General features: G+C 54.1%; 1 protein-coding gene and 1 non-coding gene across 2 annotated transcripts; both read left to right on the top strand.

The window, feature by feature from the left end:
- The first annotated feature begins 3,817 nt into the window (after nucleotides 1-3,817).
- Eef2 (eukaryotic translation elongation factor 2) lies at nucleotides 3,818-12,476 on the top strand. Its single transcript, XM_005332036.5, has 15 exons — nucleotides 3,818-3,974; nucleotides 4,961-5,175; nucleotides 5,902-6,083; nucleotides 6,167-6,378; nucleotides 6,737-6,915; nucleotides 7,103-7,208; nucleotides 7,674-7,787; nucleotides 8,184-8,322; nucleotides 8,444-8,639; nucleotides 9,302-9,560; nucleotides 9,855-9,962; nucleotides 10,322-10,675; nucleotides 10,888-11,070; nucleotides 11,147-11,279; nucleotides 11,743-12,476. The coding sequence occupies exons 1-15, from the start codon at nucleotides 3,972-3,974 to the stop codon at nucleotides 11,934-11,936; spliced, it is 2,577 nt and encodes an 858-aa protein (XP_005332093.1). The 5' UTR covers nucleotides 3,818-3,971; the 3' UTR covers nucleotides 11,937-12,476.
- Nucleotides 6,592-6,656, top strand: LOC120892116 (small nucleolar RNA SNORD37). Its single transcript, XR_005736775.1, has one exon. It is a non-coding gene; the product is annotated as a small nucleolar RNA SNORD37 (small nucleolar RNA).
- Nucleotides 12,477-13,563: the final 1,087 nt, after the last annotated feature.

Genomic DNA, 13,563 nt, shown 5'->3' with positions numbered 1-13,563 from the left:
GGTTGGTTTCTTACTCCGTCCTCCTCGTCAGTCCCTGAGGCCAATCCCATGAAGAGGACTTGGTTTTCTCCTTTGGTAGCAAAGGAGAAACACTAGAGACTCCTGTCCCAAAGGCTGTGATTCTGCCCACGCCCAGGAACAGGGGGCTTTTACAGAGGGATCAGAGAAAATGAGATGAGGGAGGAGAGCTCAGGAAGGAGGAGATCAGGGAGGAGAAGGTGAGGGGAAAGAGGACCAGGGAGGAGAAGCGGAGGGGAAAGAGGATCAGGGAGGAGAAGGTGAGGGGAAAGAGGATCAGGGAGGAGAAGGTGAGGGAAAGAGGACCAGGGAGGAGAAGCGGAGGGGAAAGAGGACCAGGGAGGAGAAGTGGAGGGGAAAGAGGACCAGGGAGGAGAAGCGGAGGGGAAAGAGGACCAGGGAGGAGAAGGTGAGGGGAAAGAGGACCAGGGAGGAGAAGGTGAGGGGAAAGAGGACCAGGGAGGAGAAGGTGAGGGGAAAGAGGACCAGGGAGGAGAAGGTGAGGGGAAAGAGGACCAGGGAGGAGAAGTTTAGGGGAAAGAGGACTGGGAAAAAGAAAAAAACACGTCTAAGTTTCAAAGCACCAAGGGATACAGTGGAAGCATCAAGTGCACCCAGAGTCTCACATTTTCAGGCAAATGCTGCAGGGAGCCCCTTCCCAGCCTCCACTGTAACTGAATTACCTGTGCAAAAATTCTGCCTTTTGGGGCAGGGCTCATGGCTCAGAGGTAGAGCACTGACCTCACACGCGTGAGGCACTGGGTTTGATGCTCAGCACGGCATAAAAATAAATAGAGGCATTGCGTCCAATCTCAACTACAAAAAAAGCCTGCCTTTTGGTGGGAGATCTCCTTGGCTCAGTGGCAGGGCGCTGCTTAGAGGCTTGGGTTCGCTCCTGGGCGCCCAAAAGAGAAAACCCCCTGAGCTTCCGAAGGTGAGGCTTTCAGCATGCCAATGTTAAGGGGACCTGATTAGGTTCCGCAGCGAGCAAACCTTAGTGATCACTGTATACCTGAGCAGTGCAAGGGGCTTTGATTGGTTTGATTGCAGGTGGGCCACAGGACCTGGGGCATGCCAGGCCAGGGCTCCACTCTGAGCCCCACCCCCAGGCCAAATCTTTTTTTTTTTTTTTGGTGGGGGAAGAGTACCAGGGATTGAAATCAGAGGCACTCAACCACTGAGCACCTCCCCAGCCCTATTTTGTATTTTATTGACAGACAGGATCTCACTGAGTTCCTTAGTGCCTCCCTATGTTGCGGAGGCTGGCTTTCAATTCGTCATCCTCCTGCCTCAGCCTGCGGAACTGCTGATATTTTAGGCGTGAGCCACGGAGCCCAGCCCCCAGCCCAGTCTTAAGTTTCAGAGGAGCTCAGAAATAGGTTCTGTTGTTATTCACAGTTTTAATGGCAGCATGTAAGGCTCAGAGAGGTTAAGTAACTTGCCCGTGGCCACACAGGCAGTGAGAACACAACCATAATTTAAACTTGGCTTTGAGTAAGCAAATGAAAAACATCTAGCGAATGGTACTGGAACTAGAGAAAACTGCCTTTTTTAAGTGGAAGGTGAGTCCCCTCTTTTTAGCTGGGCACCTTGAGCAAATGACTTAACTTCTTTGAACCTCAGCTGCCTCACGCGTAAAACTAGCCTACGGGATACGCCCAGGAGGGAGAGGACTAAGTGAGTTAACTCATTTAAAAGGGATGTGCACAGGCAAATTCGGGCGGCGTGCAGTGGCGACCGCTGGTCGGCAGGGGCCGCTGCCGAGGCTTTCGAGCCTGGAGGGCACCGCAGTGAGCGCATGCGCAGTGGCACCTCCCTGCAGAGGTGAGTCCCCGCCCTTTATCCCAACTTGAATTTATCACTGCAGGACCCTGAACCTTGGAGCGACACGTTTTGCTCCTGGCTTCTGCTAATTCCTTGTATGGGAATGAAGTTTGGGAGAGAGCCTTTCCTGGCAACATCTGGCCCTCTCCTTCCAGCAGTGGGGTTGAACACCTTCTCAGGAAAAAGTTAACGATGGAACTTAAAATTTCCCCTTTCCCCTTAAGCTCTCCCGAGTCTTCAGCTTCCATTAGGGTTTCTCAATAAGCAACGGCATGGTGGTGCACTCGACTGTCATGAGGCTAAGGCAGGGGCATGGCAAGTTCAAGACAGCCTGGGCAATTTAGAGAAACCTGTTTCAAAATTAAAAGGGCTGGGAGTGTAGTTGAGTGGTAGAACGCCTCTGGGTTAAATCCTTGGTTTCTCCTCACCCCCATTTTTTTTTTTTCCAACAAGCAGTCCATTCACTGGAGAGTAAAATTAAAATCCCTCTTCTAACGAAAACTTTCGCATTACCTCTCTGAAATGAGCTCCTCTTGTAAGGAAGTACTGCGAAGTGCCTAATTCACAACCGAGCACACAGTAGGAGCTTAGTGCATTTAAAGATTAAAAAAAAAGTTATACTAAACGCGAAACCGAATATCCGTTTGCAGAAAACACAAGTGGCACATGCGCTTGCCTTGTAAAATTAACAGATCTTGTCACGTACTCAGGTGTAGGTCTTTGTGGCCACCCCGGGAGCTGACATATGCTCCTGCCCCCCCCCCCACTCCTGCAGTTTTGAGGATAGATACTTCTTGAACATCTCTATCTGCCTCAATATTCCCCTGGATTTAATGGTAATAGCAAGAGGAATCACTGACCACACGAATGCTGGGCTGTGACAACGCCTTACAAAGAGGACAGAGCAAAGGCGGGGGAGGGGTGCGCAGATCCATTTTAGAGTCCAGTAGGGAAACACCTCCTGATCTCCTGGCCTGGCAAAACACCGCAGTCCCTCTCCTTTTATCAAGTGTGTTCAGTAACGAATTTACCCAAGGGGGGGGGTTATTTGTAGGAATGAGAACATCATTCATTGTTGCAAGAAAAAACGAGAGCCTACTATGTGCATCGAACCAAGTACCTTATAAAGAACAAAGATACACAATCGATTTTCATTTCATTCCCTGGAGCCAAAGACCCGAAATACAACCATTTCCTAGGGTCAGATTAGGACACTAATGCTGAATAATCTTCCTGCGCCTCCCCCTGGACAGGAAATGAAATAGAAAATGAGATTGCTCATGGAAAGCTTGAGACGCAGCAAACCATTCTCTGAAATAAGTAACCATTTTTATTAGTAGCAATGACAGCTAATTAAAATAGCTAACCTGTATGGAGCGCTGGACGTGTATTTAATTCATTTTCTCTCCCCCAAAACTCGGGTAGCACTGATTACCCGCCCCCCGCCCCACACACACTCTTTAAGCCGCAAGGAGGCGGAGACACGGAAAAATCCAAGGAACTACAAGTTTCACATGTAGTATGGTGAAGCCGAAAGGCGTTTTGTTCTCTGCTGTATCAGAGAACAAAATTCTTTCACAAGGCCCCGTAAATAGTAGATGCTCGATACGCATTTGTGTGATAAGGTTCCCCCAGCTTCTCCCAGTGGAATCATCTTATGTAACAACACAGATGAACAAGTTCATATTGGTACAATGCACACACCCTATTCACCTTGTAAGGTGCCATTAATAGAAATGCTTGGAATTTTGCAAACTGACACGAGTTGCAACAGTATGATAACTAATCTCGCTCTTCGCTTTGGGCACCTGACCACGGAACGCTGGAGCCGGACCACCGCCCCCCGCCACGCCCCCTCCCCCGCCACTTTCCCCGGCCACTGAGCACCTGCCACAGAGCAGAGGCGCCGGCGCCTAATGGGTTAACGACAAAGTGCGTCCTTCCGCGCTTGCGCGCTGCGTCTCTGAGCTCCGCCCCCACAGCGAGGTCATATGACTCGCCCAACCGGCGTCGACCTATAAAAGGTTGGGTGTTGACGTCAGCGTTCTCTTCCGCCGTCGTCGCCGCCATCCTCGGCGCGACTCGCCTCGCTCGGATCTGCTTGGGAGAATCCACCGCCATCCGCCACCATGGTGAGCAATTTCGTGAGGCTGGTGCCTCAGGAGTGCGGTGGGCTCTCTGCGGGTTCGAGGCTGCCCACCCTGAGGTCCCGGTGCCTCCTGGACAGGGAATAGACATGGCGGCGGCGGGGCTGGCGGGCTCAGCTGGGGAAGCGGCCGCCGCCATGTCTGTGGGCCCCGCTGTTCACTCGGCCCCTTCCTCGCTTCCGGAACCGCGGCCGCCTCACGGGACCCGGGGTCCAGCTAGAGCTGGGGGGGAGGAGCGGACGAGGGCGTATGATGATGTGGCAGCCGCTGTAATGGCGAGCACGGCGGTGGGAGCAGGGTGCAGACAGGGAGGCGCCTTATGTAACTCGTGGGCCGTGAAATCGTTTTTTGTTGGGGGCTGGGGGCGGTAGGAAAATGGCTGGGGGGAAAAGCAAGGCCTGAAGAGGTTCTCCCCAAACGGCTCCTTCTGCTGTGCCACCTCGGCCTAAGTCCTTGTTCCTGTTGTTGCCTGAATTGTGAAAACGTGCTTTGGGGCTGGAGGTGCTGGCTTGTGTCCGGCGCCCCGGCTCCGCGTTTGTCCGAAATGGCCTACTTAGAACCCTTGGGTGGGTGCTTGTCTCCTCTTCCAGGCAGGAGTGACCTTGGGTTTTAATTACGCGTTTACTGGGGCAGTCGGCCCCGTGGTAAGGCAAGTGCTGGGGAGGCTCCATCCTTCCAGTGGCAGAGTCCCACTGCCTCTAGGGAAACCCGTTTTCAATCGCAGAGTCCTCTTCTCTAGCTTCCTTCTTGCTTGTCAATTCTGAATGACAGCTACAAGGAGACTCTTCAGAGAGTGGCAGTGGTTTTTAAAGGGTGTATGCAGACACTGGCAGTGTGGGGGCATTGAAGCACCCTCCCTAGGACTGTGCCACAGGCGTGGCAGTCTGTCGACCTAGTGTGACCTGGTGTTCCCTGCCAAACCCGGTTCCTGGAATCCCTGTTCAGTCTGAACCCCATCCCCCTTCACCCAGGTGAACTTCACGGTAGACCAGATCCGGGCCATCATGGACAAAAAGGCCAATATTCGCAACATGTCTGTCATCGCCCACGTGGACCATGGAAAGTCCACCTTGACCGACTCCCTGGTGTGCAAGGCTGGCATCATTGCCTCTGCCCGGGCCGGGGAGACCCGCTTCACCGACACCCGGAAGGATGAGCAGGAACGTTGCATTACCATCAAATCAACGTGAGCGCTGCTAGTGCTCTCTGGGCTTGGGCAGGGGTGGGAGCCCAGCTGCAGGCCCCGGGCAAGACACAGTGAGCATCAGGGTCTCTACCCAGCCTTTCCCCCGCTCTGATTGGGTTTTCTCCTAGGTACAGTTGGGGTTGTCTGGAGACAATTTGGTTGCACACTTGGGAGGAGAGGATGTCATCGGCATCTAGGGGTGCTCTTAGAGTTGTGTCTGGTGTGGGATGGGAACTTGGCCCCCAATGCCAACAGCATAAACAAAAAGCAGAGTGACATGGCTATTGTTTCTTAAGTTGGTGACTTGTGAGCTCTGTAAATAGAGGTGTTTAGATCTCTTTAGTTTGGGATAGGGAGCAGGATGTGAACAGAGGATGGTGACAGCAGTCTTGGCTTGACTCTGGCCAGGTCCTGCAGTTGCTCCTTGTTAGTCCAGCCTCATATTGTGGAGGGACCAGTCAGGTTCTGGGGAGCCAGTACCAGGAGGTCCCCATCGTTAGGGACACACATCCTGGTAGAGGCACAGCAGAGACGATAGGCTGGGCAGCCTGTTTCAAGGAATGAGTAATACAAAGGGGAGGGGACAAGGTGGAGTGCTCTTAATGATGGCGCCCGCTTTTCACTGCTTCACCTTTGGCTTTTGGTTGCTCCAGCCAGCCAGGGCTTTAGTCATGAGCAGGAGACTTGTGTGGCTTTTATGCCACTGACCTCTCCTGTGATTCACAGTGCCATCTCTCTCTTCTATGAGCTTTCGGAGAACGACTTGAACTTCATCAAGCAGAGCAAGGATGGCTCTGGCTTCCTTATAAACCTAATCGACTCCCCTGGTCACGTAGACTTCTCCTCAGAGGTCACAGCTGCTCTCCGTGTCACTGACGGTGCTTTAGTAGTAGTGGACTGTGTGTCTGGTAAGCTGTGGGCTCCCATGTGAAGGCTCCCCCAACCTGCAATGATTGCTGCCTATGCGTGACAGATCCCCACGTGTCCCCAGGTGTATGTGTACAGACGGAGACCGTGCTGCGGCAGGCCATTGCCGAGCGCATCAAGCCTGTGCTGATGATGAACAAGATGGATCGGGCCCTGCTTGAGCTGCAGCTGGAGCCCGAGGAACTCTACCAGACCTTCCAGCGCATCGTGGAGAACGTCAATGTCATCATCTCCACCTACGGCGAGGGCGAGAGCGGCCCCATGGGCAATATCATGGTGCGCCCCTTGCTTTCAGGGAGTTGTGGGATTTGGCTAGAGGCATTGTGATTGGAGACATGCTTTTTGCTAGGGGTGACAGGGTGACATGTTTTAGAACTAATTGGACCCAGCTCCTGAGCTTTCAGGGACTCTGCCTAGTGACCGTGTTGTCAGTGCTGTTTCCCTTTTGTTCTAGAGATAGGGGTCCTGGCAGGATGGGCTGGGCACCCTATGCGTGATGACTGAAATTTCTTCACTTTGACCTGATGTCTGTTGAAGAAACCTAGCATCTGAGCCTGGGTGCCCAGGGAGTTAGCTGTGGGTTCTACCCAGAGCCCACCCCCTGCTCATGCCTCTTTATTCCTCACTCTCCCAGATTGACCCAGTGCTCGGCACCGTGGGCTTTGGGTCTGGCCTCCATGGCTGGGCCTTCACCCTGAAACAGTTTGCAGAGATGTATGTGGCCAAGTTTGCTGCCAAGGGTGAGGGCCAGCTGGGGCCTGCTGAGCGGGCCAAGAAAGTGGAGGACATGATGAAGAAACTTTGGGGAGACCGGTGAGTCCTGCACACAGCACTGGTGGTGGGGTCTGGGTCTCTCTGGTGGGCGGGCAGGTGGAGATGGGGGATCCCTGTTTTTGACTGAGTGCGTTATGGAATCTTCCCCAAGTGCATTCCCTGTGTTGCCCATCTTGGTCATTGCAAAATCCCTAATCTGGTGGGGCTGAACCCTTTGTTTCCCCAGGTACTTTGACCCAGCCAATGGCAAATTCAGTAAGTCTGCCACTAGCCCTGATGGGAAGAAGCTACCCAGGACTTTTTGCCAGCTCATCCTGGACCCCATCTTCAAGGTGAGAGTGACTCAGGAGCCATCCAGGCTGATGAATAGATGTGTGTCCTCTGCACTGTCAGATGGTGTGAGATCACCCCTGAAAAGGCCAGTCCGCTGACCTGTTGCTTCATTGAGTGGGCAGGAGCAGCAGTCAGGGTAGCTGGTACCTGATCTGTTTCGACTGGTAGCTTAGGCTTGCCTTCAGCTGCCTGAGAGGTGGAGGTAGCGTAGGTCCAGCAGGCAGGGGTCTGGTGAGGCTTGGCTTGCAACTTAAGGAGAAAGCACGGGCAGGCCTGCCCGGCCCAGTAGGCCTGCAGTCTTTATAGGTCAAAATCTGTAAGTTGGAGCGGACTCTTTGCTCCCAAATGCCCTGCTCAGAGGTGTGCTGGTGTGTGGTGGGTCAGGCTCTTTGCATCATTAGCAGCAAGCGGCCATGGGCTTTGTAGGTTTTCCAAATGGCTTGCTTGTTTGCCTGGCGCTGTAGGTGTTTGATGCGATCATGAATTTCAAGAAAGAGGAGACTGCGAAGCTGATTGAGAAACTGGACATCAAGTTGGACAGTGAAGATAAGGACAAAGAGGGCAAGCCACTGCTGAAGGTGAGCTGGCTGGAGACGGGTCCGTCTCTCCTCCCGCCTGGTCACCTTGTCCTTTCTTTTTTTTAATGTTTGTTTTTAGTTAGACATGGTGGCGTTATTTTGTTTATTGGTGCTGAGGACCAAACCCAAGGCTTCGAACGTGCTAGGCGAGTGCTCTACCGCTGAGCCACTACCCCAGCCTTAACTTGTCATTTCTGTGGGTGGTCAGCAGCCTGCTGGCCAAGAGATGTGAGCAGGAGTTTGCCCTGCTAGCATGCTTTCCTGGAAGTGGCCATGTTTCGGAGAACTTGGTCCTTGATTGTTGGTTTCCTTGGGTCCCCAGTGAAAGGAAAGGTGATGTGATGGTCCTGGGGGTTACTAGGCCACTTGGGAGCCTCCTTCCCTGCTGTCCTTCAGGCTGTGATGCGCCGCTGGCTGCCAGCTGGGGATGCCCTGCTACAGATGATCACCATCCACCTGCCCTCCCCGGTGACAGCCCAGAAATACCGCTGCGAGCTGCTCTATGAGGGTCCCCCGGATGACGAGGCTGCCATGGGTAAGCAGGCGAAGCCAGGCCGGGGTGGGACTCCTGTTTGTTGGCTGCCCTGCCTCAGGCCCAGGGTTTTGGAGGGCCGAGCTGCAGGAGAATAGCTTTCTGTGGTGGTTTCTCTACTCAGGCATTAAAAGCTGTGACCCCAAAGGCCCTCTTATGATGTACATTTCCAAAATGGTGCCAACCTCCGACAAAGGTCGGTTCTACGCCTTTGGACGCGTCTTTTCAGGGCTGGTGTCCACCGGCCTGAAAGTCAGGATCATGGGGCCGAACTATACTCCTGGGAAGAAGGAGGACCTCTACTTGAAGCCCATCCAGAGGTGAGTGGTGGGGGTGGGCCTCAGTGCCCCAGGTGTAGCTCTAGAGCTGTGGCTTGTCCCTGCCCTGCCTGCAGCTGGTGGCTTAGGCTTGCTGGCATCTGCACAAGGAGTGATAAGTTTGTATGAGGTCAATTCATCGCCTCCTTTGGTCATTATGACTCCACAAAGACGAACAGAGGGGGATCCAAGGTCTCCAGAAAGCCACCAGCAAGGTACTTCCTCTGTTCGCCTGAACCCTAACTCAGAAATAGGACGAGATGTCCTGAGGAATCAGGTGGGTGGCCAGTTTTGTCCTCCCCAGAGAGCAGGTAGAGAAGTCCAAGATGGCACCACCAGTAGCTGACACTGCTCACTGGGCCCTACCAGCAACTGAGAGGGGAGAGACAACCAAACCTCATTTCCGTCATCTGCTTAGGCCTGTCCTGTGCGAAGGCCTGGCCAATATTCTCAGTGCCTTTGTTCTTGCTTCCCTGTGTTCACATTCGATGTGGCATGTGTGGCACCCACAGGGGATTTGGAATTGGTGGTGATTCCTTCAAGTTATGTAGGAAATGCAGCCAGGGCTTGAGGCCCAGGCAGGAGAGCCTTGCACTCTGGAGAGGACTGGGATCTGGCAGAACCAGATCTGGTGGCTGCGCCTGACATTTTCTGCTTCTCCCCAGAACAATCCTGATGATGGGCCGCTATGTGGAGCCCATCGAGGACGTGCCTTGCGGGAACATCGTGGGTCTGGTGGGCGTGGACCAGTTCCTGGTGAAGACTGGCACCATCACCACTTTTGAGCACGCCCACAACATGCGCGTGATGAAGTTCAGCGTCAGTCCTGTCGTGAGGGTGGCTGTTGAGGCCAAGAACCCAGCTGACTTGCCCAAGCTGGTGGAGGGGCTGAAGCGGCTGGCCAAGTCTGACCCCATGGTCCAGGTGGGCAAAGTCCCTTTCCAGTCACCTGGGAGCAGGTACCCCCACTAGGGTAGGGGTTGTGGGTGACTTCGCAAAAGGAGAGACTGACGCCACCCCATGTCTTCCTGGTTGGAGTTGTTGAGGTGACTCTACCAGACGGCTGCCTTCTAGCTTGCCAAAAAGGTCTCATAGCCGCAGAGAGAGGTTCTTCAATTTTGCAGGCTGTTGCCTCCATCTGGCAACTGCTCACGGCCTCGGTGGTCTTGCTCGCCCATGGGTGGTGGTCAGTGGGGGTTGACCCTGTGCTTCCCACAGTGCATCATCGAGGAATCTGGGGAGCACATCATTGCGGGGGCCGGGGAGCTGCACTTGGAGATCTGCCTTAAGGACCTGGAGGAGGACCACGCCTGCATACCCATCAAGGTGAGCTAAGGCCGCCCGTGTCCCCCTGTGCTGTGGGGCAGGGGCAGCCTGTGGAGCAGCTGTGGGGCAGGGGCAGCCTGTGGAGCAGGCTTCTGCCACACCAGGCCTCTGCCCTTGGTGCTGAGCACTCGCTCTGCACTGGAACTGTGTAGCCGCGATGGCTCTGCTTGTCTTCTGCTGTTTCTGGTTGGGCTCCTTAGGCCTCTGCGCCTTTCTTCCTTGGCTGTCTTGAGCAAGGGCAGTTTGCTCTGCTTGCCTGTTACTGGCTCCCTCAGCCTCCCAGGGAAGAGCTGTTAGGGATACCTCTCCCTGGAAGGCCACCTCCAGGCAGCAGTTCGACTTCCAGACTCTTCTTGCAGAAATCTGATCCAGTGGTTTCATACCGGGAGACAGTCAGCGAGGAGTCAAACGTGCTCTGCCTCTCCAAGTCCCCCAACAAGCACAATCGGCTGTACATGAAGGCGCGGCCTTTCCCTGATGGTCTGGCCGAGGACATCGACAAGGGTGAGGTGTCAGCCCGCCAGGAGCTCAAGCAGCGAGCCCGCTACCTGGCTGAGAAGTATGAGTGGGACGTGGCTGAGGCCCGCAAGATCTGGTGCTTTGGGCCTGACGGGACTGGCCCCAACATCCTCACGGACATCACCAAGGGTGTGCAGTACCTCAATGAGATCAAGGACAGTGTGGTGGCTGGCTTCCAGTGGGCCACCAAAGAGGTGAGCTGGATCCAGATGGCCTGGGAGGGGTCTCCTGTGTCTCCTGGGTCTGGAGTTGGGCTGGGGATCTCTGGGATGCCGATCTTGGGTGAAGGGGACCTTTGCATGCTAGGTCAGCACAGGCAGGGCCTGCAGCTGTGTGGGTGAGGGGTATGCACCTGCTAGGAGCTGGTGTGTGCCTGGTCTCTGAGGCCTCCTTCCCCATTCCCCAGGGTGCACTGTGTGAGGAGAACATGCGGGGCGTGCGCTTTGATGTGCACGATGTGACACTGCATGCAGATGCCATCCATCGTGGGGGCGGCCAGATTATCCCCACCGCCCGCCGCTGCCTCTATGCCAGTGTGCTGACTGCCCAGCCCCGCCTCATGGAGCCCATCTACCTTGTGGAGATCCAGGTGAGCGCACTGGCCTGCACTGGCCTCCTGCTGTCTTCCTGCCCCACAGAGTTAAATGCCTGTCTTTTCCTGGCAGTGTCCAGAGCAGGTGGTTGGTGGCATCTACGGTGTCCTGAACAGGAAGCGGGGTCATGTCTTTGAGGAATCCCAGGTGGCTGGTACCCCCATGTTCGTTGTCAAGGCCTACCTGCCCGTCAACGAATCCTTCGGTAAGTGCCCCTCGGGCCTATCTAGGCAGATGAAAGCCTGGCTTTCCGTGTGAGTGTGGGGAGGGGCGGTGGGAGCTTTTTTGATCTGCTTTCTGCAAGTAGGTGGTCTGCCTGCACCCTGTGTGGCCCCTAGTCACTAGTAGGGAGTTTGTTTGATGAGGGCAGTAAGGCTGTGGCACGTAGGTCAGTAGGATCTTGCCTGTGGCTCAGGCTGGTTCTCTGCACCCAGGAAGACTGTCCCTTCTATATACTAGTGGCCTTTGAATCATTTTCATTATGTGCGGGGCTTAGTATCTGCCTTGCCCAGGATTCTCGACTTCTCTATAGTCCCAGGTGGTCATCACCCTAGGGAGAGCCTGGGTTCCCTGTGTCTCCCTGCTGTGGTGCTAGGGATAGAACCCAGGGCCTAGTACATGCAAGGTACCTGCTGCCTCTTGAGCTCTCTCCGTCCCTCTCCCCACAGGCTTCACTGCTGACCTGAGGTCCAACACAGGTGGTCAGGCCTTCCCCCAGTGCGTGTTCGACCACTGGCAGATCCTGCCTGGAGACCCCTTTGACAACACCAGCCGTCCCAGCCAAGTGGTGGCGGAGACCCGCAAGCGCAAAGGCCTGAAGGAGGGCATCCCGGCCCTGGACAACTTCCTGGACAAATTGTAGGCGGCTCTTTCCAACAGTGGTTTGCCACCCCTGGTGGGACTTGGCACAACACCCACACCCAGTTTGACCACAGCAACATGTCCTCGCATTCTCAAATGACACCTTGAGACTGTCCCCACACAGTGATGCCCTGCCTGAGGGGTTTTGGGGGCCCACTCCGTGCCATCGCTCAACAATAACACTTGATGCCGTTTCTCTCTATTTATTTCAGGAGTCCAGAGGCAGGGGAAATGCCCTTTCTGAAGGGACTACTTGGCTGGTGGGGTGGGGAGGTAGGGTGGGACACCCAATGCTTTTATTTCAGATCATCAGAGGGAAACTGAATTCGGATGTCCAAAAGTTTAAAATAAATGCATTAAGAAGTTTATTTGGGTATATGGCCCGAAGTGGATTTCCCTCAGAAAGGGGGAAGGAACGGTGGGTAGATAATTCCTAGAAGGCAGGAAGTCCTGTGCCGTGTCACCATGAGCACCTTCAGCTGTATTAGTACCATTGGAATAATAAATTTGATAATGGTGGTGAAGTGTGCCATCCCTGTGACTTGGCTCTGCATCCTTCCTGGGGCATCTGCACAGGAGAAGGGTAGGGTTGGTTGGTTCCAGTACCTTAGGTACCTGCTTGGGCTCCTACAGAGCTGTCTGGTGCAACTTGTGCAGTGGTAAGAACTTCCTGCATCTGTCCACAGTGGCAGCCCTGGCTCCGCATCTGCTGTACTGATGGTTAAGTCCCAAGGGTGCAATGCGGATGGCTTCTGGGAGAAGGTGCCACCAAGGCTGTGAGCTCAAGTGGGCCTTGGGATTAGTGCAGGAGGCCATCTTGGGCCAGAAAGTAGAATTTGTACTTTCTGGGGGATAGGAATAAGTTGAGGCCAGAAGTAAGGTGAAAGTGGCACTGGAGTTGTGGCTCAGGTAGAGTGCTCATGTGGCATGTTTTGAGCACTGGGTTTGATCCTCGGCACCACATAAAAATAAAAAGATTGTGTCCACCTATAACTAGAAAATATTAAAAAGTAATGCAAAAGGGGTTGGAGAGCAGATGAGCTTGGGGTTGTCAAAAGACTGGGTCTTGACACCTGGGCTGGTTTGTCATTGGCTTTGGTTTCAGACCTATGGAGGGGGGAATCTGCCTGACCTTGGTAGGATAAACACTAGGTGCCGATTTTTCATTTATATAGTGGGGGTAATTATTTGTCTCCGCAAGGTTGTCATTTGGTCACATTAAATTGGATCCTGTCAATGGCAACACTTGACAGTCCCTTGTTTGCATTTAACTTAAGTATTTAAAATGTCAACATTTGGGGCTGGGGCTGTATCTCAGTGGCAGAGCACTTGCCTAGCATGCGTGGGGCCCTGGGTTCAAGCTAAAAATAAGGCCATTCTGTCCATTTACAACTAAGAAAAGGCTGACTACCCCGCTGTCCACCCCAGGAACTGCGAAGTGCAGCCGTCCAGAGGATTCTACCGGCCCCCATCCCGTATTGGGAGTGAACCGGCAGGGGCGCCCTACCTCTTGAGTTTACACCTCTGAGTTACTGACACTGGTCTCTGGTTTAGAATCTGCCTTAGCCTGGGAGTAGACAGGTTTACAGGTGTGAATTACTGCGCCTGGCTCCCAGTTGATCCTGCCT

Source organism: Ictidomys tridecemlineatus, chromosome 2 (assembly GCF_052094955.1).
Source record: "Ictidomys tridecemlineatus isolate mIctTri1 chromosome 2, mIctTri1.hap1, whole genome shotgun sequence".
In the NCBI taxonomy this organism is placed as follows: domain Eukaryota; kingdom Metazoa; phylum Chordata; class Mammalia; order Rodentia; family Sciuridae; genus Ictidomys; species Ictidomys tridecemlineatus.
Note: the sequence above shows the minus strand (reverse complement) of the source record. Positions and strands in the feature narration are given on the sequence as shown.

Excerpts from the sequence above, each read along its gene's own strand:
- Eef2 (XM_005332036.5), top strand. Across the intron at positions 6,916-7,102 it reads AAGAAACTTTGGGGAGACCG|GTACTTTGACCCAGCCAATG; the intron begins GTGAGTCCTGCA and ends TTGTTTCCCCAG. Across the intron at positions 11,280-11,742 it reads GCCCGTCAACGAATCCTTCG|GCTTCACTGCTGACCTGAGG; the intron begins GTAAGTGCCCCT and ends CTCTCCCCACAG.